The sequence below is a fragment of the Ovis canadensis genome, chromosome 2, assembly GCF_042477335.2.
Source record: "Ovis canadensis isolate MfBH-ARS-UI-01 breed Bighorn chromosome 2, ARS-UI_OviCan_v2, whole genome shotgun sequence".
Classification (NCBI taxonomy): Eukaryota; Metazoa; Chordata; class Mammalia; order Artiodactyla; family Bovidae; genus Ovis; species Ovis canadensis.
Genome location: NC_091246.1, coordinates 178816739 through 178841104, shown reverse-complemented (window position 1 = coordinate 178841104; position 24366 = coordinate 178816739). Strand labels below are relative to the sequence as shown.

Below are 24366 nucleotides of genomic sequence, written 5' to 3'. Positions count from 1 at the left end.
CTTTTTTTACTCCATTAAGGTGAGACATTCACAATTTAAAACAGAATCACAATGTCTATAGAGCTTTTCCTATTAATTTGAGCATTTCCCACCATGTTAATTTTAAAGTAGTGTTGGGGAGAGGAAATTTTCCCCTCGATGCTTCATGAGTTCTTTAGCTCTCTTAATAAAATTGACATGAGATAAATATCATGAGATAGGTTACTATTAAAATGCAACAAATGTTAATTCATATGCATGGAGATCCCATAGAAATTGAACCTAAGAAGTGGCCAAAGCAGGTGGCTTTTATACTTTTTAGACAAAGAAACAATAAATTAGTAAAGAATTGATGGGATGAATAAATGTCGGCTTTGGGTGCTCAATCCGTGAAAAATCTAAACAGAGTCTGAGCTTGGGGGAGTAAATTTTAAAAAGTAACAAGGTTTATACAGCCTGAATTCCCTAGTGGCAAGGGTTTCCTTCTCTCTTCAGATGTGGGCGGGAAGGGCACTGCTCACAGGAGAGAATTATTTCCTGCTTTCAAGGGGAACTAGAAGGAAGGAGGCAGAAGGAAGGAGGCAGAAGGAAGGTCAGAGTGTCCCTCTTGTGTTGGCCATTTCTTAAGTAACTTTTGTTCAAGACAGGCAGTATTCAATTGAGTCACATTTGAGATGGCTGACAATGTAAGCAAGAGGGAAGACAGTGTGGGTGATATACCCCTAAATAGAATTGGCAGTGGGATGTCTCCAAGAGTCTGTGGCTGAGCGTCTAAGGATTTAGGACTGACCGCTGGCCTGCCCTTTCATGTGCAATCTCAGGCATGTCACGAAACCTCTCTGAGCCCAGGCTTATCCTTTTAAAACTGTGAGTCTAATAAGAGTTCTTGACATTTCTCCCTTCTATTTGGCACACTAAGCTAAATTGAATTCCTTGGTCTCACTTTAGTAAGTATTTTGTGAACTTGAGGGAGCTGAATGAATGACATATCCCAGTTGAAAAGCTAGACTAACCTCCCTTACCGTTTCTGTCTGTGTTTTAGAATTATACTTAATGAGTCTTTGCATCGGCAAAGCAAATTTCTAACTACTTAAAAAGTAATAGGTGATTTTTAAAAAAATGGGACAGGTTTTTCTGTTGTTTCCTGGTTTCTCTCTAGCTCTTCAGTTGTTCTCAATATGGAGGCCACTTGAATGAGGTCACTGATATGTATTTTTTCTTTACTTTTACATTTTAATGTACTTTGCTTTATTCTGCAAGACAGTCTGTATCTATCTCTTAACTCCCTCACTGCCTCACCTCCAGTAAGTGAGACTCACTTAGTCTAGACAGAGGAGAGGGTGGTGATTGCTGAGATAAATTATGTTAATTAATTAATATATGGGTTATACTAAGTGATCTTCACATGCTATATTAATCTATGTTCACATAACTAAAAGGGTTCCTTAAGGTGATTTTTCCTGAACAAAGGACGTCTACTCCATGTTCTGTTATTCCTCATTGTTTCCCTTGCTGAGATTTCTTTATTATTGTGATAAAAATCATATAACATAAAAGTTACATTGTAACATTTTTTTTCTAAATTAGCTTCTTTTAATGGAAGTATAGTTGATTTACAATGTTGTACCAATCCAGAATGGAAAAGGATGTTAAAAAAAGAATGCATATATGTGTAAACCTGGATCACTTTGCTGTACAGCAGAGATTGCCATCTTAACCATTTTTAAGTGTATAATTCTGTAGCTTTAATTGTATGCACATTGAAGTACAACAGCTCTCTAGATGTTTCTCATCCTGCCAAACTGGTCAGTAATATTTTTGCCTCATAGTTCTGTTTCTTTCTTTTTTTTTTTTTAATTAGCACCTCCTATCAGAGGTATTGGCTTATGTGAAAAAGTACAAAAATGTACTCAGTGAAAGAGCAAAATCTGTGGCTACATTTAGGGTTTGGGTTTTCTGGAACATTCCAAAGACACAGGTTTAAGGGCTCAAGTCACAGTCTGCCCTGAAGGTCATAAAAGTAGAGTTCTGTTCACCTTAAACACACACACACACACACACACACACACGCAGGCAAGCCAGAAGGATTCCGTACATACTCTTTCCTCTGTGGAGAAGAAATATGGGTCATTCCGCAGAGACAGTTGCATTTCTCTTCTCTGAGAGAAACTGTCACATAAGATAAGTCCCTATGGCCTCCTGCCTTGTCTTTACTCTATAACTTATTGAGATGTTTGAGCTACCCTAAAGTCCTAGGAAACACCTTGTAAAATTTTTGAAGTGGAAGATCAAGTATGAAGGCTTGTGCCTAAAATTTTCAGATGTTCACACCTTGATTCTCTAATGCTCAGATGGGGCATAGGAATTTTCTTTCTTTGATTTTTTATATTGTTTTTCTTTAAACAATTTTAAGTTCATACAGAGCTAAACCTTCTAGATTTGATCTGTGCCTCTAATGTTTCTTTATGGCCACTTTGCTATATCCACTAAGGCTTATGTGCAAAATGTCCATATTTTTAAAAAATGGAATTACTGCTTTAACTATGGATCTGGGGCAGAGAGACTGATGCCATCCCTAGTGTGTGCCAGGGCTCCCTTTTATAACATCGCTTTCAAATCCATTTTTATTGAATTACTACCTTTATGCTTTGGGTTTCAAACTCATCTGTTTCCAGTATTTGTTTTGTATGTTTGCCATGGTGAAATTTCTAGTCTGCTGTTCTTTGTCATCACAGATGGAGGCCACAGAAATGGAGCCCCTGTGTCCTCGTGCCAGAGTCTGTCAGGCAGGGAGTAATGGGCACCAGTGAAACCTGCGGAAAGGGGGTGCAAACAAGAGGTAAGGGGATTTCAAAACAGTTTTTCTAATCAAATGTAATTCAAAGTTATGTTCCTTTTGGTATCTCTTTTTATATTTAGATAAGCTGTGATCTTGCTGGATTGGATTGTTTATGAGTGTTTGAGTTTAAGGTTGGCATTAGCTAATGCTGATATTAGACCACCTTTTAACCATAACTAGCTAGTGCACCTAGGGACTAATGCAATGTAAGAAAGTATATGTTCTCAGTCATTAGCATACCCTAGTGCTGATGGTCCAAATGCATATTGGATATTAGTCAAAGAATGAAGGGATGTGTTGAAATTGGATCTGATAATATATATTGTACATTTTAGATGCTCATTGAATACTTGCTGAATGAATTAACTAATCATAGCAATCATGATTCACACCTGATTGTTATGTACGTACTTGCTGTATGTTTCATATGGAATATGCATAGAAAGGAATTATTAAAATTTCCGGTGCTTGCTTCAGCAGCACATATACTGAAACTAGGCCAATACAGAGAAGATTAGCATTTCTCCTGTATAATGATGACATGCACATTTGTGATGCATTCCATATTTTAGAAAACTTTTTTCTGGAAGATCTTGTGAACTGACTTCTGGATCTGCATGTAAGTGCCTTTTATCATCAATGTCTAGAAGGTATGGCATATTGAAATCTCTGAAAAGCACTCAGAAACTCATCAGATTGCTCACTGTTCTGTTTCTTTCAGAATTCACATGCCAATACTATAAGGCTTAACAAGAAGGCTTTGTTCTTAAAATCTGACCACTCTGTCACTCTGGGATGTATGTAGCCAAACTCATACCTTGTAGGACCAGCTGTGTATCACTGGTTTCATAATTCAGCTGAAAATCATATTAAGAATTATTTCTCTTCCTACTGCATAGGTTATCATATTAGTCAGGATCAGTCATCTCAGCCAGCATAATAACTCCCTTCTTTGTTGAGTCCAGTGTGAGTGGGTGGCAGTTTTCAATTCCAGTTCAAGGAAATCATAGCTATGTTTTTAGTGGAAGCATTCCTCCCTCTGGAAATAAGACTGTAGGGCAGCAGAACTTAAGACTGCAGAGGAACTGCAAGCAAACACTTTACTAATGGATCACTGGGAATAACAGTAAGTTATGCCAGTGCCATTTCCACCCTTGACTCCTGGACCTGCGAATCCTGGATATGGGAGAAAAAAAAAAAACAACCAACAAAAAACCCACATGTTTGATGCTTCTGGAAAGCTTTCCCCTAGCCCTGCAAGGTATTGCCCCCTAACTGCTGTAATTAAGTCTTCAAAAGACCTTTTCATCCTTATATCAAACCAAGATGGTGGGGGACTTGGTAAGACCAGTGAAATCAATGAGCATGGGCACATTACCAGATCTTGATTGCTGGAAAGTGAGATCCTTGATCCAAAACAATGTTGTGTGGAATATCATGACGATGGACAAGGTGTCCTGTAAGTCCATGGATGATAGTGTCAACTGAAATAAAATGCAGCAACATGAGAATTGTGAGTTAAGTAGCTGAGGAGCTATTCCAGAGAGAGAGTGGGGGAGGTCAGTATTATGTATATGTTTATTGTGAAGGGGGATACATTTTATCAAGCACACCTTTTGCCAGAGACTTGCTGCTAGTCTTGAGGAGCAGATGTCTTCCTTAATAATTTCAGTGCTTTGCTAGATGTAAGATGCAAGAATTTGAGCTCACAAAATCTTCTTTTGAAAATACGTAACTATCTGAAGGCTTTGTCTGCTAGTTTATCACAGAGCACAGAGTGCCTCATTCCTGATCATTGCCCTGAACTCCTTTCTGAGTGTGTTGAAGGTCAGTGACTGCAGTGGCTAGTGACTTCATTCTTGTAGAGGCAGATGGCAAGTGATCATTTTTATCTTGCAGTAGGTAATTTTGATAGAAGCATTGCATGCAGGAAGGGCAAATCCTTATCCTATTTGAATAAGTACCTATCTGGTAAGAACAAAACACTGCACCTCCTATGATGGAAATAGTCCAGTGTAATCAACCTGCCAGCGTGTAGCTGGCTGATCACCTTGGGGAATGGTCCATACTGGGGGCACAGCACTGGCCCCTGATGCTGGCAGATTGAGCACTCAGACATGACTGTAGCCAAGTTGCCCTGGATGCGTGGAAGCCCATGCTGAGTCCATGAGTAACCTTCCTTCCCACCACCATGACCGCTTCGTGCAGGAGCTCATCCGGTAGTGGCAGGGGTAGCTGAGGACAGAGGCTGACTCTTATCCACAGAATGGATCATCCTATCCAACTGCTTATTAAAATCTTCCTCAACTGAGGTCAGTCCTTAGGAAACATTCACATGGAATACAAATATTGCATACAAATATGTTCACATTGTTGCCAATTCAGAGAAGCCTAGCCACACACCACCTGCCTACCTTTTCTTGTCACCCATTTTCTAATTGTGTTCCTTTAAGTCCCTGGCCATCCAGCAAAACCGTTGGCCATAGCCTGCAGTTCTGTACTTAATCCCGCAGCTGGCCATGTCTCCTTCCAAGCAAAGTGAACAACCATACATGCTGCTTGAAGTTCTATACATCGGGGTGACTTCCTTCACTCTGTCTTCCAGGGATGTCTCAGAAAGGGGTTATTGTCATAGCTGTCCATTTGGGTGCCCACATATCATGCAGAACCATCCATAAACCAGGCCAAAGTCTTCTTTTCCTCTGTCAACTGATGAGAGGAAATTCTCCATGACTTTGTATGTCCAGACTGGAAGAGAGAGGATAGTTTAGCAAAGGTGGGGATCATGGGCAGTTGGGCCACTTCTTCATGTAGATACTGTGCTTTCAGGTCCTCCTTGCATTTGATTACATATATACCATGTCCGTGTGATGATGGGGTGCTGCTGTGCATGCCCTACCTGTGGCTTGATGGCTCAGATATATCCAGTCCATGATGGGCAGCTCAGGGTATGTGGTTAAGCATGCAGCCTCTATGAAGGCCCAGTAGCTGGCCAAAAGCTGTTTCTCAAATGGAGAGAAGCCCTTTGCAGAGGACAGCAGGGCTGTACTCCACAACTGGAAGGACCTAAACAGCAATTCACCTATAGGAACCTCCCATGCACCCCAGAGAGCATCTGTACCTGCCACTGACGCTTCAGGCACCACTGGATCTGCTGATCCTGTGGCCCAAGTAGCAGAGCAGCTTTCCCAGCAGCCTGAACCTGTTTTTCTTTCCCAGGGCCCACTCAAAACTAGCAGCTTGTCAGATCCCTTGGCAAATGGGCTGGAGTAACACACCCAGATGAGGACTGTGTTGCCTCCAAAATCTGAAAAGGCACAGTATGCTAGATGTTGTATCTCTATTTCAGTTGAAGAAGGGGCCATATATAATAAGGTATCTTTCCCCTGGAAGGGGTTCTCAGCATGCCTCACGTGGCTGGACCTTCAGACTTTCACTGGAGTTGAAAGCCCCTGACCTTTCTCAGGGCTTCTCTGGTGGCTCAGATGGTAAAGAACCTGCATGCAATGCAGGATGCCTGGCTTCAGTCCCTGGGTCAGGAAGATCCCCTGGAGGAGGGCATGGCAACCCATTTCAGTATTCTTGCCTGGAGAATTCCATGGACAGAGGATCCTGGCAGCTACAGTCCGTGGGGGTCACTTGAACTTTCTCAAATGTATTTCTAACTCTCTGACATGAAAATGTCTTGCCAGTGAGTCGAGAGTTGTTTCTTCTTGCTCATTATGTCCAATCAGTATAAAGTCACCACTGTAATGGGCCAGTGTAATATCTTGTTGAAGGAAAAGTGATCAAGCTTGGGTTAGAATTCAGTCCCTAATAGTTACACCTTGGAAATTATGTCCTTGTCAGAACATTTGCAGATATAAATTTGATGTACAAGGTAGTTAGATTTAGGACTTTTCAGAGGCTATACAGTGGCTATGAATTACAGGAAGGAACCACTTCCTAATAACATTTTGTTTCCATATGTCAGAAAATTGTTATAATAATATGATCTTGTTATTCCAAGGCTTGTACTTACTTTCTGCTGCAGAGTTGTTATTAAATATTTAGATCAGCAAAATCTACATAAATGAAGTATTTTAAAAATGGTCTGTTTGGGACTTCTGTTACCATCCAGTGGTTAACACTGTGCTTCCAACACAGAGAGTGTGGGTTTGATCCCTAGTTGGGGAACTAAGATCCCTTATGCCAAGCTGTACAGCCAAAAATAAAATGGTACCTTTGTGCAGGACTCAGTGTAGCTATATGGTGACCTAGACTTTGATGCTCTGTGATACTAGAGATAATTATGGTTTGTTTCCATTGCAAAATCACTTAGTGAATTCTGCAGAGACAGTGATCTTAAATTATGTAGAAAGTTACCCTATAGTAGCAAATTATTGTATCTATATTAAAAGTGTTTTCAATGGATTCTAGTTGGAGTCCAGATAGTCCTTCAAAGTAGACAAGGTAGATACCTATTGTTCAGTCAATAAGTTATGTCTAACTCTTTGTGACCCCATGGACTACAGCCTGCCAGGCTTCCCTGTCCTTCACTATCTCCTGGAGTTTGCTCAAACTTATTTCCATTGATTCAGTGATACCCATCTAACCATCTCATCCTCTGTTGACTCCTCTCCTTCTGCCCTCAATCTTTCCCAGAATCAGGGTCTTTTCCAGTGAATCATCTCTTCACATCAGATGACCAAATTATTGGAGCCTCAGTTTCAGCATCAGTCAGTCCTTCCAATGAATATTCAGGGTTGAATTCCTTTAGGATTGACTGGTTTGATCTCCTTGCTGTCCAAGGAACTCTTAAGGTTCTTCTCCAGCACCACAGTTCAAAAGCATCAATTCTTCAGGCTCAGCATTCTTTCTGAGTTTTCCCCAAGTTAGACCCCAACATCAGAGAATTCCTAGTATTGGCTTGTTTGGAAATTTGCACTTCTAAATCAGTAGGATGGATCTCCAGTTTTAAGATAGTGGAGCAAAGGTATTTCTACTCTATTCTTTTCTCTAAAATTACTTCAAAACCAGCAAGAAAAACGTGAAAGAGTAACAAAAATGTAAACTTCAGTGAGATTCCTTTTATAAACTTGTTTCCAGAGAACAAGAAGCACAATAAGCTCACCTTCAAGCAAATTTAGGAGTCGTCTATAACCTCAGGCATATAATGTGGAAAGTGGATGGAGATACAAGTAAAATATGGGGTAACATCTTATGGAAAAATCTGAACAAACTTTTTGGCCAACCCAGTAATTTGGAGAGCAGGGTTATACCTAAGTGTGTACGGGGAAGGAGGGTTGAAGAGAAACAAGGTCTTCTGGCCTGAACAGCTCCAAAAAAGCACCACCTTCTACAGAAGGAAGTGTAGAAGGAAGTGCAAGGCTGTGTGTGTGTGTGTGTGTGTGTGTGCACGCGCACGTGCAAGTATGTGTTGGAGGTGGGGGCAAAATCAGGAGCTTTTGAGAGTTTGTCTAAAAAGCCAGCTGTGTGCACTTGCCACACCCTGCCCCTCACCCTGGAGAGTCAGGCTCCTACCTTTTCCTATTCATGTAGGAGCCTGGAGGTTTTTTCTGCAGATGTGTAACCAGAGAGGTTGTGGATTTAAGACTACAGTCAGAGGGGGAAGGAGCCAAGGAGCCAAGGAGCCTCCTGCATGAAGTCAGAAGAATCAAAGTAAGGAATTAGGAGATACTCAGCCCCTTCCTCCACTGCTATAACATGATGGTCAGGTGGCTTTTACACCCTTCTGTCCCATGGAAGCCCAGCAATCTGGAAGCACTTACCATTTACATTTTTCTTTGAGGATATTTGTATCACAGAAGGAGCATGAATTCAGACCATAAAGTCCTGGAAAGGCCAGTTTGAGATTATAAATTCTCAAGAAAGAGTTTGGTCCCCTCACTGTCTCAGATTCAACTGTAGACATATAGTTCCCTGGTGGCTCAGAGGTTAAAGCGTCTGCCTCCAATGTGGGAGACCTGGGTTCCATCCCTGGGTCGGGAAGATCCCCTGGAGAAGGAAATGGCAATCCACTCCAGTATTCTTGCCTGGAGAATCCCATGGACGGAGAAGCCTAGTAGGTTACAGTCCATGGGGTCACAAAGAGTCAGACACGACTGAGCGACTTCACCTTACCTTATAGTGGCCGTGGCAAAATGTGTTACTTGGCATGTCTCTTTCCAGCCTGTCCTTACACTGAGGGCCAGCCTTTGTGGTCATCACTTCTGGCATGGAGGGTTTTATGAAATTCTCCATAACAGACCTTAAAGTCATGAAAGTGGAAACTTAAGTCTCCGAGATGTTATAGAAACCCTGAGGATACAGTTTGTCTCTCTTGTGTACCTTGCATCTTGAACTTTTACTTTGCTTTTGCTTCATCGGTTCCTTTCCTCTGGGCCAACCATGCAATCTATTTAGAACAGATATATTTTACCCAATGTCCTTTTTTTTTCTTTTTCATGAAGAAAGCTTTTTATGATTTCTAAACAATTATGCCATCCCAAACAGAAGTGCTCCTTGTTTTATCCCACTGTGTTTATATTGCTGATTTTAACTGATTTGCAGTAAGAATACCTTTTTACTCAAAAACAGGAAAACAAAATAAAGAAATATAGAAAGGTAAATAGAATTACAGCTGTCCCTTAATATCTATACAGTCTTCAAGGAAATGGGCATTCGGATTCCTTTGTCCTAACTGTGCCATCCTTCAAGGAAAAGACTGGATATTCTCTCTACACAACTTCTTGTGCTTGATCTGAATTAAGAAGAGATGATAAGGACTTCCTTGATGGTCCAGTGGCTAAGACTTTGCTCTCCTAATGCAGGGGGCCTGGGTTCAATCCACAGTCAAGGAACTAGATTCCACATGCTGTAACTAAAGATCCTGTAGGCTAAACTAAGATGCAGCACAGCCAAATAAATAAATATAAAAATAATTGTATAAAAAAGAAGAAGTGATAGCTCAGCTTCTATGGAAAATGAAAGTATAAAAGGAAGAAACCTAAATATTCCAGCATACTTTGATGTGTCTACCCTTCACAGGGTAGAATATCAGTACTAAAACAAGAACAATTAAGAATGTGGACATGTTAGAAGGGGAGTGAGTTTGTCTGTGGATACTGTGGTCTGATTCTTGTTTTGCTATTCACAGTGACTATTTTAAAGCTAGTTTAATGGACTTAGCAGTGTTTTTCTTTAGGATAGTGCTTTCCTCTCATTCAGAAGTTTGTGGGTATACTCTATCATACCAGAGAGACTTGACATCTATGACACTATAGTGGATACAGAGTAAGTACTGGAGATCACAATTGTGCTGCCTTAGATATTCTTGACTTCCAAAAGTACCTGCATCCTCTTTTGGTTTGTTCTCACGGAACAATGTTTATGGGGACCAAGGGAGGCAGATCTCTAATCTTCTATCAAATCTTTTTGTTCTTCCTTAAATTGGTATTTATCACCATGAGAGGCATAGACTTCTTCCTTTTTGTTCAGAGGATCTTGTTATGTTTTTTAAATTGAGTTATAATAAACATACAATATTATATTAGTCTTATGTACAACATAGTGTTTTGATATTTTTAGTCATTAATTTTATTCACTATTCATTGTGAAATGATTTCAGCAAAGAGATTGGTTATCATCCATCACCATACAAAGTTGCTACATTCCCTATGTGTACATTACAACCCCCTGACTTATTTTATAGCTGGCAGTCTGTACTTTTAATAAAGGGTTCTCTTTCAAAGTTATGATGTATAATGCAGGGCACCCAAAGCCTGCGCTCTATGACAACCTGGAGGGATGGGGTGGGGAGGGAGGTGGGAGGAGGGTTAAGGAGGGTGGGTACATATGTATGCCTATGGCCAGTTCATGTTGATGTGCGGCAAAACCATCACAATACTATAATTATCCTCCAATTAAAATAAAGATTTTTACTTTTTTTAAAGGCGCTCTTCCAGAAAAAACAACAACAACAACAACACCAACAACTTGGGCAAAGTAATCCACTTTCAATATAAGTTCTGGGTTACTTTTATTTTTAAAAGTCAGAGTTAGAATAGGTAGGATGATGTTAGGGCTTCCCTAGTGGCTTTGTGATAAAGAACCTGCCTGCCAATTCAGGAGACTCAGGAGACGCAGGAGACGAGGATTCCATCCCTGGGTTGGGAAGATACCCTGGAGAAGGAAATGGCAACCCACTCCCATATTCTTGCCTGGAGAATCCCATTTGACAGAAGAGCCTTTCTACAGTCCATGGAGTCACAAAGAGTTGGACATGACTGAGTGCTCACACATATATCCACAAAGATACACATGAGGATTAAGTTAAGTTTGCTAATATCCTTTCATTTTAAAAGTTTAAGAGAATATCTCTGAATGATTAGACTTTTTAATCTCCAGGTGGAGGCGGTCATAGTCCTTAGTCATATAAGTTACACAGATTTATTTTTTGTCATATTCATCTACATAGATCATAGCAAGAAATTGTTTCAGTGGATTCAGAGAAGAAAACAAATATACAGAATTTATGACTGAACAATCGTCAAAAACAAAGACTGTCACTGTCATCTCTATTTTTATGTCTGGTGAAGGAGGGAGAGGGGGAAGATAACTTCTTCCATTTAGCTTCAAAACTTGAATGAAAATGAGCTACATTAGCTATGAACTGTGGACATTTCCAGGAGAGAGTCAGGAGTAACTAGCTACCTCCAGAACTCGGTCCACAGATGTAATTGTTTCTTAAATGATTAAAGATTTTTGGTGATATCTTTCCTGTCTATTTCAAGAAGGAAGTACTTGATACCGCTTGTGACCCCATATCAACTAGAGTTTCCAGTCTAGACAATGAGAAACACTATTTTCAAAAACTCATATTTTCGTTTTTTGGTAACTGTGAGTTCATCTCATAGACAATAAATTATCCAACCCCAGGATTCTTTGTGTCAAAGATCATTCTTGGAGGAATTTGTAACTTCAGTTCTGATTTCAACATCAGAATAAACAGTTGGAGGACATGATGTTCTTTGTTAATTTGTCGTACTAATCATCACCTGATATGGAAACAATTTATTATAAAGATTCTAAGAAACTTTAAAAATCTCTTTTAAATATAATTTGTAAAAGTATGTAAATAAAAAAAATCAGGTTAGAGTGTAGAAATTAAATTGACAATGTAAAGCAGCTCTCTAAGTGAAAATATCTTGAGTTTTAACAAAAGAGCAGATTTTGTAATACCATAGGCATTGGTTTAGAGAGTAAAATGTGGGACTTGTAGCAAAGATTGCATTTTAATAAGTGAATAATGATTCTGAGTGGTTATTTTTCATTTCTTTGCATGTTTTAGGGTAGGATTAGCTATGTGGCTTTCATGGTTCCTGCAGGTAAAATATGCACATTTTTTCAAAAATTGGCAATAAATTAGAAATAAATATTAAAGGAGGTGAGTGACCTAAGGCATGGGCATGATGCTTTACTTAACGTAGTGTGAACTAAAATTCAGAGATGTTGTCTCATGCCTTTCTCTCTATTTTTAACATAATAAGCTATAATGCAAAGCACAAAGTAACTCCTCTGTCCACCTCCACCCCACCCATATCACCAGCAGGTATTTTTCCCTGATGGAATGAGTGGAGGGTGGGAAGGAATTTTTTTTTTTTTCCCTTTGAGGAATACAGTTATTTGCTAAACCAGGAGCAATAATTTTCTCTTATGACTTGCACGGCTCTTAGTTACAGAACTATCTTCCCTTCAGGAATGTTAATATGAATTTCAAAGTCTACTGCAAGCTGTGTAAATGTAATAGGATTATGCTTCTCTCGTTCAGGACCAGAATTCAGTATCTTCAAATAGATATGAATCTCCAGGCCTCCCTAAGCTCTCAGGTTACTAAGGTCAAGGTATTCATTTCTGTTTAGCCCAGTAGCTATTTTGGGGTTGTATCAGAAGGAGGTTAAGTTTACATTTTTATTTGCATTTCTAAAGGAAACAGAAACCTCAGCATTCCTCTAGTAGCAGCAAGAGGAGAATGAGCCCTCACTAACATAAAAGGCTCTAAAAACTAACAGAAGAGCAACGAAACTCAGACAGACCTCTGCTCTGGATTTGAATATGGTTGACTCTTGAATAAGATGGGTTTAAAATGTACAGGTCCACTTTTATACAGATACTTTTCAATAAGCATAAAGGTAGCTCTCCATATTCATGGGTTTCATATTTAAGGATTCAAGCAACTGTGGATCAAGTCTTCATTTGTGACTGGTTGAATCCACAGATTAGGCATTGGTTTGATCAGTGGATACAGAGGATCATTTTATATAAGGGACTTGAGCATTAGTGGATTTTGGTATCTAAGTGGAGCTCCTGGAACCAAAGCCTCTCATACACCAAGGATTGACTATAGTTTCAAAAGTTATAGAACAAGTAATTTTTTTAGGCCAATCACATTTTGAAGGATTCACATGGGGAGACACAAAGAAGTCTTTTAACCCAGATGCATGCGTGTGTGTGCTCAGTTGCTTCAGTCCTGTCTGACTCTGTGTGACCCTATGGACTGCAGCTGCCAGGCTTCTCTGTCTATGGGATTTTCTTTAGGTAAGAATACTAGAGTGGGTTACCATTTTCTCCTCCAGAGGATCTTCCCGATCCAGGGATTGAACCCATGTCTCTTGTGTCTCCTGCATTGCAGATGGATTCTTTTAACCACTGATCCATCTGGGAAGCTGTGAAGAACGATAACTAAAACTCTATTATAGTCAATTAAACTCAGTAGGTTTAAGGATGATCAACCTCATAACAAGATCCTGAAAGGAGAAGCTCAAAGCAAGAAGGCCGGGTTGGGATCAACCAAGGCTTTGTAATTACACCACAAAGGGTTTTGAAAGCCTATACCACAGTAGTAACTTTGGGAATGGATCAGAGGGAATATACATAAAAGGAATTTTATGGAAAAATAAGAATGTATAGCTATAGTTATACACAGTGTTGTACTGTGCTTAGTCACTCAGTCGTGTCCAACTCTTTGCAACCTCATTGACCGTAGCCCGTCAGGCTCCTCTATCCATGGGGATTCTCCAGGCAAGAGTACTAGAGTGGGTTGCCATGTTCTCCTCCAGGGGACCTTCCCAATCCAGGTATTGAACCCAGGTCTCCCACATTGCAGGCAGATTCTTTACTGTCTGAGCCACCGGGGAAGCTTCATTTATATACAGAGTAAAGGAAAATGAGGACTTTAAAAGATTCAATGGTTTTAAAATGTCCAATGAAAACAGTATCATCACAAAAAGTTGATATAAGTGACATAAATACCAACATAAAAATGGGAAGAAGGAGAGAGAGGAGAGAGATACACAATATTTGAGTATTGTTTAGAAAAAAATTTTTAACCTAGTAGATTTGAAGATGTAATTGTCTTTATTAGGTGATTCGTGAATCAGGCAGCAGCCCATCTAGCAAATAGCAGGGTGCTCCAAGGAGTTGTACAAATTGGAAGATTTATACAGGAAGAAGGATGAGGCAAGGGAGCTATTAACAAAAGAAAAGAAAGGATTTTGAGGCCAGGACTTCCATTTTGTGGGGGAGAAGGGATGTTAGAGTTGTATTATGCAGATTTCTTCTTCCTCTGGGGTTACAGAGGCCTTATGTGGCAGATTACCTGATGTGTGTAGACCAGACAATTCTAGCCTGGTACTTTGCTGGAAAAGGTCAAAAGTTCAATTGTGTTAGGTATTAAATCTAGATTTGCCATCATGGGCTTTAGCACAAGTAACGCCATTTTGGCCCTCTGTTTTTCTCTTTAATAATTAGCCCCCTTTACCTACTGAACTGACTGAACAGATCAGATTTTTAGCCTAAATGAGCAAGACGATAAAAATTTAAGGCCTTAACGTTAGTCTCAGCTACTGCATTGTTGACCTTTGATATGGTAATCATAGGTCATGATCATGATGTTTTTGCTGAACCATAGTGTTATTCACAGGTCACAACTTCAGATCCGCAATTTTTAAGTTGGTTATTCTCATTGCTTCTTTTCTGATGTTTTGGTCTTAGGAACATCATGTTCCTCCTGGTCAGTGGCTGCGAACATGCATTTGAAACTCATGAGAGGATACAGTGGACCAGGGATATTATTATTCTTAAAAACAGGATAATTTCTAGTGTTTGCAGTGCATTTCAGAAGACCCAAACCACTCAAAGGAACCCTTTGAAGGAGTCACACTTTTAAGCTAAGTGGCTTACTCATTGATCTTACACGCTTGAGTTTCAGCTTCCCCAGAAGTGTCAATCCAGGTACAGCATGTATAACACAGCACAGGCACCTCTTTGCTCAGCCCAAGAATGCTCAAGTGCTATCCTATTATCAAAAACAAGCTTGGCCTGAGAGTTCAATAGTTTTTTTGGAGGAAGCTAATACCAGACCACCTGACCTGCCTCTTGAGAAATCTGTATGCAGGTCAGAAAGCAACAGTTAGAACTGGACATGGAACAACAGACTGGTTCCAAATAGGAAAAGGAGTATGTCAAGGCTGTATATTGTCACCCTGCTTATTTAACTTATATGCAGAGTACATTGTGAGAAACGCTGGACTGGAAGAAACACAGCTGGAATCAAGATTGCCGGGAGAAATATCAATAACCTCAGACATGCAGATGATACCACCCTTATGGCAGAAAGTGAAGAGGAACTAAAAAGCCTCTTGATGAAAGTGAAAGTGGAGAGTCAAAAAGTTGCCTTAAAGCTCAACATTCAGAAAACGAAGATCATGGCATCCAGTCCCATCACTTCATGGGAAATAGATGGGGAAACAGTAGAAACAGTGTCAGACTTTATTATTTTGGGCTCCCAAATCACTGCAGATGGTGATTGCAGCCATGAAATTAAAAGACGCTAACTCCTTGGAAGAAAAGTTATGACCAACCTAGATACCATAGTCAAAAGCAGAGACATTACTTTGCCGGCTATGGTCCGTCTAGTCAAGGCTGTGGTTTTTCTAGTGGTCATGTATGGATGTGAGAATTGGACTGTGAAGAAGGCTGAGCACCGAAGAATTGATGCTTTTGAACTCTGGTGTTGGAGAAGACTCTTGAGAGTCCCTTGGACTGCAAGGAAATCCAGCCAGTCCCTTCTGAAGGAGATCAGCCCTGGGATTTCTTTGGAAGGAATGATGCTAAAGTTGAAACTCCAGTACTTTGGCCATCTCATGCGGAAAGATGACTCATTGGAAAAGACTCTGATGCTGGGAGGGATTGTGGGCAGGAGGAGAAGGGGATGACCGAGGATGAGATGGCTGGATGGCATCACGGACTCAATGGACATGAGTCTGAGTGAACTCCGGGAATTGGTGATGGACAGGGATGCCTGGCGTGCTGTGATTCATGGGGTTGCAAAGAATTGGACACGACTGAGTGACTGAACTGAACTGAATATCTTCATAATGGAATCTGCAGTGTCTCTAAGAGTTAAAGAAATGTTCCTGATCATAATCTCATTTGTTATTAACTCTTAACCAGGTAGAAGGAAATGGCAACCCACTCCAGTACTCTTGCCTGGAAAATCCCATGGATGGAGGAACCTGGTAGGCTATAGTCCATGGGGTTGCAAAGCGTCAGACAGGACTGAGCGACTTCACTTTCACTTTCACTTAACCAGGGAATTGGAATCCTGCTAGAGGAATCAGTTCCTGAATCTTGAATGCCTCCTGGTGGGTCCTTCCTTGAGCCCTTGGGAGCATAGTTAGGTAGCCTAAGATGGGAGCAGCCGTCTAGGCATTGATAGGCCTAAGGAGAATGAGGAGAATGATTACTACCACAAACACAAGACTTACCAGTGCACAACTCATTTTTGTTTGGAAGTATAAAGAGTGGCTTCATTCACAAGGACTGTTGTGTTTACCCATTCAAGTCAGGAGTCAATCAGATTTTTAACACACATTGGAAGACAATGTCCTAGCCTGCAATAGAGTCATCTTAAATTCTAGAGGTTGCTCCCTCACACCCCTGTACAATTCCTTACAGAAATGACAGCATTATCTTCCCAGGCCAACGAAAATGTGAAGGAAAAAAAAAAAAAAAAAGAAAGGAAGGTTTTCATGTTTAGCTAAAGGAGGAGGTGTTGATCTGGCATCTTGAACTGAAGCAGTCTACCTACGTTGATGTCAGCTACTTCCCTTCCTTGAGTCAGTGGTCTCCAGCATTTGCATAAGACCAGGTGTCAGGTGGAGTCCTCCTGAACTGTGAGATGTGTGTCAGTACATTCTAGTTTTGCAGCAATGTCAGTGGTCAGGAGTTCATGGTGAGGTCCTTTCCAATGAGGTTTAGGGCTGTCTTTAAGCTCCCTTCCAGATCAGAAGGGTGGGAGAAAATTGGAAACATTAGTTGGTGAGTTGTAGCCAGATATTTGAGGAAGCTAGAACACTTCAAGATCCAAGTTCACAGGTATCTAACAAAACCCCAAAGATAATTAACAGGGCTAGAATCTAATATTTGCAAAGTTGGAAACAGTTTTTCTCTCTACAATTACTTCCATTTTTTACCAAATATAATAACAATGAAACTTATTTGCTTATATATAACTTAGCCTGCTAATTTTTTTATTATTACTTATTTTTAATTGAAGGATAATTGCTTTACAGAATTATGTGGGTGTTTGCCAAACATCCAACATGAATCAGACATAGGTATACATATCCATAGGTATCCCCTTCCTCTTGAGCCTCCCTCCCATCTTCCTCCTATCTCATCCCTCTAGGTTGTTACAGAGCCCTGGTTTGAGTTTCCTGAGTCTTATAGCAAATTCCCACCAGATATCTATTTTACATATGGTAATGCAAGTTTCCATGTTGCTGCCTAGTCATTGATATAAGTGAAGCAAGACTAATGATTGATCATAAAAATTATCTTTTAAGACAGCTTTGCTGAAACCTTATAAGCCAGGTACCAGGCTGATTTTTCCAAGCAGTTGCTTAAAGCTCTATGGTCATATGTAAGTCTATTCACAACTCTCTCAAAGATGACATTGCAGTCAAAGTGATGGGGATATAGCTAGTCTTTCTAATTGTGCCCTATTACAAGGAGAACAGATTCTTACTAAACTGATACTCGCTGAAAATTTCTGAATTTTGGAGCGATCAGGTAGGAAGAAAACATCAGTGTTTCATCATTGTAAAGCATAATTCACCAGGTTCAAGTAAGTCATAAATAGCTTAGGAGAAAAGGTCTCCTTAAATCTGGAAAAATGAAACGTTAGCGCGTCCTCCGTGGTTTAGTGGTTTCGTGTAACTCTACTTGTTCTGCTTGCGGTCAGTTTTTCCATTCGTTCTCTCCATCTTGCCTGGTGATTGAGGGTGACAGGGCGGTGATAATTCCCAGAAGTTTGCCAGGTTTTCATTAAGGCTGATATGATTTGCCCAGTGAAGTGGTACCTTGATCACTGGAGATAGTGGAAGTTGTATCCCAATCGAAAAACACACTTTCTAATGCTTTCTTTGCCACTGTGAGGGCACCAGCCTTGTGACAGGCGATGGCTTCAACCCATTTAGAGAACACGCATCCATACAGTAAGAACACACTGAAAACTCACACTAAGTGACAGTTGAACAAGTTTCTGCTGTAGATGTTCAAAGGGTCCCCAGGGAGGATATTTGAGACCTCTAAGGATGAAAATAGTTTTGCTTAAATGTACTATGATAGGTGAAGAAATGCAAAGACCTAAAAATGGGGTTTACCAGAGGGTCAGGAAGAAAGTTGGGTTTCTCATAGTTGGAACTGTTTGTCTCACTTATGGCGATTGTTTGCTCATCTTAATTTCTCTGATTCAAGAGCAGAGGGTTGCCATGTTACAAGGACATCAGGATGGCAAAAGTTTGGTAATGAGAGGTCATTTTTTGCAGAAGCAGAATGGACTTTATCCACCTGTGCCACAATCGTTACAGATTTTGTTGCTGCTGCTTTAATATGAAAGTCAGTGAGGGTACCCCCCCCCCCACACACACACAGTTCTCAGGTTCATTTATTCCTCTTAGTGTTAGCATCAATTTTGATGACAGGCAACAGTTTATGGCAGGGCATATCAAACTTCTAGGACTTCCACATAATTTCATGTATTCCTAAATAGACACAATGTCACAGCTTCTTATTTGACTGTGTTTCCCATGTGATTTAACATATTGAATATCAAGTAAGTCTAATTAGCTTGACAAATAGTTTGGAATGTTCCAGGGGTTCTCTGGAAAAATCCCACAGTTGCTTCCAGGTCATAAAGACTTTATTTTTAGAATTTGATTTGGGGAAGTTTGTCAAAGACATCCGGGCTTCCCAGGTGACACTAGTGGTAAAGAACCCATCTGACAATGTAGGAGACATAAGAGATACAGCTTCCATCCCTGGGTGGGGAAGATCTCCTGGAGGAGGCCATGGCAACCCACTCCAGTATTCTTGGCATGGAGAATCCAATGGACAGAGGAGTCTGGTGGGCTACAGTCCATAGGCTCACAAGGAGTCAGACATGACTGAAGTGACTTAGCATGCATGTAGCATACACATCAAAGACATCAAAAGGTTTGAAAACTTGACTAAATGGGATCACAGATCAATATGAAACAAGTTATCTATTTAGAAATTGAAGGAAATTAAGTTTTAGTTTTGTATAAGTACACTGATATTAAAGCATAATTAAAAGGTAAACCCTTTTTTTTTCAGTTCTTTTTTTTTAAGTATTTAAATTGTTTATTTGTGCATAACAAGTGGTTTCTTCTGTTAACAAATCCTTTGAACCTGAGATGAAAATTAAAACTTGTGGCAAAACAACCATCAAAACTTCAGTATCCCCAGTCACAACTTGCTGGCTTCTACTTTGTTTTTTTTTATTTTTATTTTTTATTTATTTATTTTTTTAATTTTAAAATCTTTAATTCTTACATGCGTTCCCAAACATGACCCCCCCTCCCACCTCCCTCCCCACAACATCTCTCTGGGTCATCCCCATGCACCAGCCCCAAGCATGCTGCACCCTACATGAGACACGGACTGGCGATTCAATTCTTACATGATAGTATACATGTTAGAATTCCCATTCTCCCAAATCATCCCACCCTCTCCCTCTCCCTCTGAGTCCAAAAGTCCGTTATACACATCTGTGTCTTTTTTCCTGTCTTGCATACAGGGTCGTCATTGCCATCTTCCTAAATTCCATATATATGTGTTAGTATACTGTATTGGTGTTTTTCTTTCTGGCTTACTTCACTCTGTATAATTGGCTCCAGTTTCATCCATCTCATCAGAACTGATTCAAATGAATTCTTTTTAACGGCTGAGTAATACTCCATTGTGTATACGTACCACAGCTTTCTTATCCATTCATCTGCTGATGGACATCTAGGTTGTTTCCATGTCCTGGCTATTATAAACAGTGCTGCGATGAACATTGGGGTACATGTGTCTCTTTCAATTCTGGTTTCCTCGGTGTGTATGCCCAGAAGTGGGATTGCTGGGTCATAAGGTAGTTCTATTTGCAATTTTTTTAAGGAATCTCCACACTGTTCTCCATAGTGGCTGTACTAGTTTGCATTTCCACCAACAGTGTAGGAGGGTTCCCTTTTCTCCACACCCTCTCCAGCATTTATTGCTTGCAGATTTTTGGATTGCAGCCATTCTGACTGGTGTGAAGTAGTACCTCATTGTGGTTTTGATTTGCATTTCTCTAATAATGAGTGATGTTGAGCATCTTTTCATGTGTTTGTTAGCCATCCGTATGTCTTCTTTGGAGAAATGTCTATTTAGTTCTTTGGCCCATTTTTTGATTGGGTCGTTTATTTTTCTGGAATTGAGCTGCATAAGTTGCTTGTATATTTTTGAGATTAGTTGTTTGTCAGTTGCTTCATTTGCTGTTATTTTCTCCCATTCAGAAGGCTGTCTTTTCACCTTGCTTATATTTTCCTTTGTTGTGCAGAAGCTTTTAATTTTCATTAGATCCCATTTGTTTATTTTTGCTTTTATTTCCAGAATTCTGGGAGGTGGATCATAGAGGATCCTGCTGTGATTTACTTCTGAGAGTGTTTTGCCTATGTTCTCCTCTAGGAGTTTTATAGTTTCTGATCTTACATTTAGATCTTTAATCCATTTTGAGTTTATTTTTGTGTACGGTGTTAGAAAGTGATCTAGTTTCATTCTTTTACAAGTGGTTGACCAGTTTTCCCAGCACCACTTGTTAAAGAGATTGTCTTTACTCCATTGTATATTCTTGCCTCCTTTGTCAAAGATAAGGTGTCCATATGTGTGTGGATTTATCTCTGGGCTTTCTATTTTGTTCCATTGATCTATATGTCTGTCTTTGTGCCAGTACCATACAGTCTTGATGAGTGTGGCTTTGTAGTAGAGCCTGAAGTCAGGCAAGTTGATTCCTCCAGTTCCATTCTTCTTTCTCAAGATTGCTTTGGCTATTCGAGGTTTTTTTGTATTTCCATACAAATCTTGAAATTATTTGTTCTAGTTCTGTGAAAAATGTGGCTGGTAGCTTGACAGGGATTGCATTGAATTTGTAAATTGCTTTGGGTAGTATACTCATTTTCACTATATTGATTCTTCCGATCCATGAACATGGTATATTTCTCCATCTATTAGTGTCCTCTTTGATTTCTTTCATCAGTGTTTTATAGTTTTCTATATATAGGTCTTTAGTTTCTTGAGGTAGATATATTCCTAAGTATTTTATTCTTTTTGTTGCAATGGTGAATGGAATTGTTTCCTTAATTTCTCTACTTTCTCATTATTCGTGTATAGGAATGCAAGGGATTTCTGTGTCTTGATTTTATATCCTGCAACTTTACTATATTCATTGATTAGCTCTAGTAATTTTCTGGTGGAGTCTTTAGGGTTTTCCATGTAGAGGATCATGTCATCTGCAAACAGTGAAAGTTTTACTTCTTCTTTTCCAATTTGGATTCCTTTTATTTCTTTTTCTGTTCTGATTGCTGTGGCCAAAACTTCCAGAACTATGTTGAATAGTAGCAGTGAAAGTGGACACCCTTGTCTTGTTCCTGACTTTAGGGGAAATGCTTTCAATTTTTCACCATTGAGGATAATGTTTGCTGTGGGTTTGTCATAGATAGCTTTTATTATGTTGAGGTATGTTCCTTCTATTCCTGCTTTCTGGAGAGTTTTTATCATAAATGGATGTTGAATTTTGCCAAAGGCCTTCTCTGCATCTATTGAGATAATCATATGGTTTTTATTTTTCAATTTGTTAATATGGTGAATTACATTGATTGATTTGTGGATATTGAAGAATCCTTGCATCCCTAAGGTAAACCCTTATAATAGTTTAATTTTTGCCTGCCTGATTACACAAGGAAAAGTTATCTTTCTCTCTTCAGCCTTTTATGCATACTTTTGGAGCTTTTTATATACTTTTGATTTATTCTTTATACCCAGAAGTTCTAGTTTAGACAAAATTACTCTAATTTCCCTGAACACAAATGCATCTTTATATCTCATCTTTTTTTTAGTAAAAAACACATCCTACTTTTCTTGCATAAGGAAAGGTTTCCTTTTTTCTTTCTTTTTTTTTTTTTGGTTTTTACAATTTTCAATTACATTTGAATTCCTAATCCTTTAGAAACTTTAATTTTTAGTGAAAATTTAGGAAATAAAAAATCATGGACTGTCTTTTAAATGACTATTTTTTAAAACAACTGTTACATTAACAAAATAATAAATATTTTTATAATCTCTAGAGACATGGAAATTTCTCATCATAACACTAAACATGTTTACTGGTAGAATCAAATTTATCTTTAGTATCTTTGTAATAAGAAGCCCAAAGTAGATAAACCTATGTTTGTTAATGTTTCCATATTTTTTTTTTCTTATTTGGAAATACTCTAGATATTCAATGAATTCTCATCATTTAACTTAACTTAGCAAAGCTCTAAGATACCAAAAGGAATTTTAGAAGCTATTTATAAGTACATATACTATAAAACGTAATTATTGCTAAAATGTTTCTCTGTATCTCTTATCCAAATTACACTGCATCTATCTGAGTCATTTGCTCCCACAAATTAGGTTTAGATTACCTATGAAAACTTCATCATATGAGCTTATGTTTCTTCCTGACAAATTTTAAGCCTATGTAGAATAAAAGTATTATATTTAAAGCTGATAGCTCCAAAGATATGTCTGTTTTAGTAATCCAACAAAGTTAAACTAGCTTTTATTTACCAAAGATAATCTTAGATCACATGAACTTGAAATAATCATTTGGGTTGGTTTCTGCATTTCTGATGAGAGTTTTAGAATAGTCAGTCCTTAAAGTGCTTGACCTTCAACCCAATTAAGTAGAGTTCCTTTACAGGTTAATTTTGATATGCTCTCTTCAGTTCAGTTGCTCAGTCGTGTCCAACTCTTTGTGACTCCATGAACCACAGCATGCCAGGCCTCCCTTTCCATCACCAACTCCCAAAATTTACCCAAACTCACGTCCATTGAGTCAGTGATGCCATCTAACCATCTCATCCTCTGTCATCCCCTTTTCCTCCTGCCTTCAATCTTTCCCAACATCAGGGTCTTTTCAAATGAGTCAGCTCTACTCATCAGGTGGCCAAAACATTAGAGTTTCAACTTCAACATCTATGGGTAGAAAAATACCACTTATCTACAGCATACATACGTATGGGCATATGGGCAGACACATAGACTCAGACACCTTATAATTTTTAATATCTGTTGAGGAGGCTTGTGGATTTGTGAGACTTCTCATTACCCCAATTTCCAAATGTCTTCTGTTTTCCCTTCTGATGAGAACCATTTTCATTTCAAATAATGGTTCTTAAGTTCTAGAGGAGATGGGTGTAGAAAATCTATACCCCAAAGGCAAAGAGAAGGTATCCAAGATTCTTCTGACATGGAGATTTGGGAGCCAGATTTGCAGGACATTTCTGTTTCAAGTGTCCCGATACCTATGAGTATTTTGAGATAAATACTTACTTTTAGGATTGGCAAAAGGACTGACATCCTCAGTCCACATATTATTGGAATGTTTCTTTCCATCCTGGTACACCTAGCTTAGGAAGAGGACTTAAAAAAACAAAACAAAACAAACAAACAAAAAAACAAAACAAAACAAACCCTAGCAGGCACTGATAGTCATGACCAAATTTCAGACTTGTGAACTCCCATTTTTCACTCTTTTATTTATTCATGGATTTCAGGAGGTAATCCATTTACAAAACCTTTTGAGGATCCTCCTTGGGTTTAGGAAAGTAATTATGGCCTTTCAATTGACCTTTGACCTAGAAGTGAAAGGTGTCTAAGTAAAGTCTCCTGTAGTCTCAAGGTATCCCTATTTTAAAATGTAGAGTACTCAAATAAAAGGGGATCGAGTGGAGCCATAGAGAAAGGGGATAGAGTGGAGCCACAGAGAGGATGCCAGTCATCAGGAGACTCCAACCTCTGGCATCTGATGCCTGATGATCTCAGATGAACCTGATGTAATAATAAAAGAAATAAAGTACACAATAAATATAATGCACTTGAGTTATCTCAAAACTATCCCTCCTCTGAGTGCATGG

General features: G+C 39.2%; 1 protein-coding gene and 2 non-coding genes across 3 annotated transcripts in view; all 3 read left to right on the top strand.

The window, feature by feature from the left end:
- THSD7B (thrombospondin type 1 domain containing 7B) overlaps positions 1–24366 on the top strand; it is a 1055806-nt gene that overhangs the window by 613727 nt on the left and 417713 nt on the right. Inside the window, exon 12 of the mRNA XM_069574436.1 lies at positions 2715–2818. Within this exon, the coding sequence (XP_069430537.1) occupies positions 2715–2818 (104 nt within the window). The remainder of the gene's footprint in view (positions 1–2714; positions 2819–24366) is intronic.
- On the top strand, positions 3283–3389 carry LOC138434824 (U6 spliceosomal RNA). Its single transcript, XR_011254902.1, has one exon. It is a non-coding gene; the product is annotated as a U6 spliceosomal RNA (small nuclear RNA).
- TRNAR-CCU (transfer RNA arginine (anticodon CCU)) lies at positions 9588–9660 on the top strand. Its single transcript has one exon. It is a non-coding gene; the product is annotated as a tRNA-Arg (tRNA).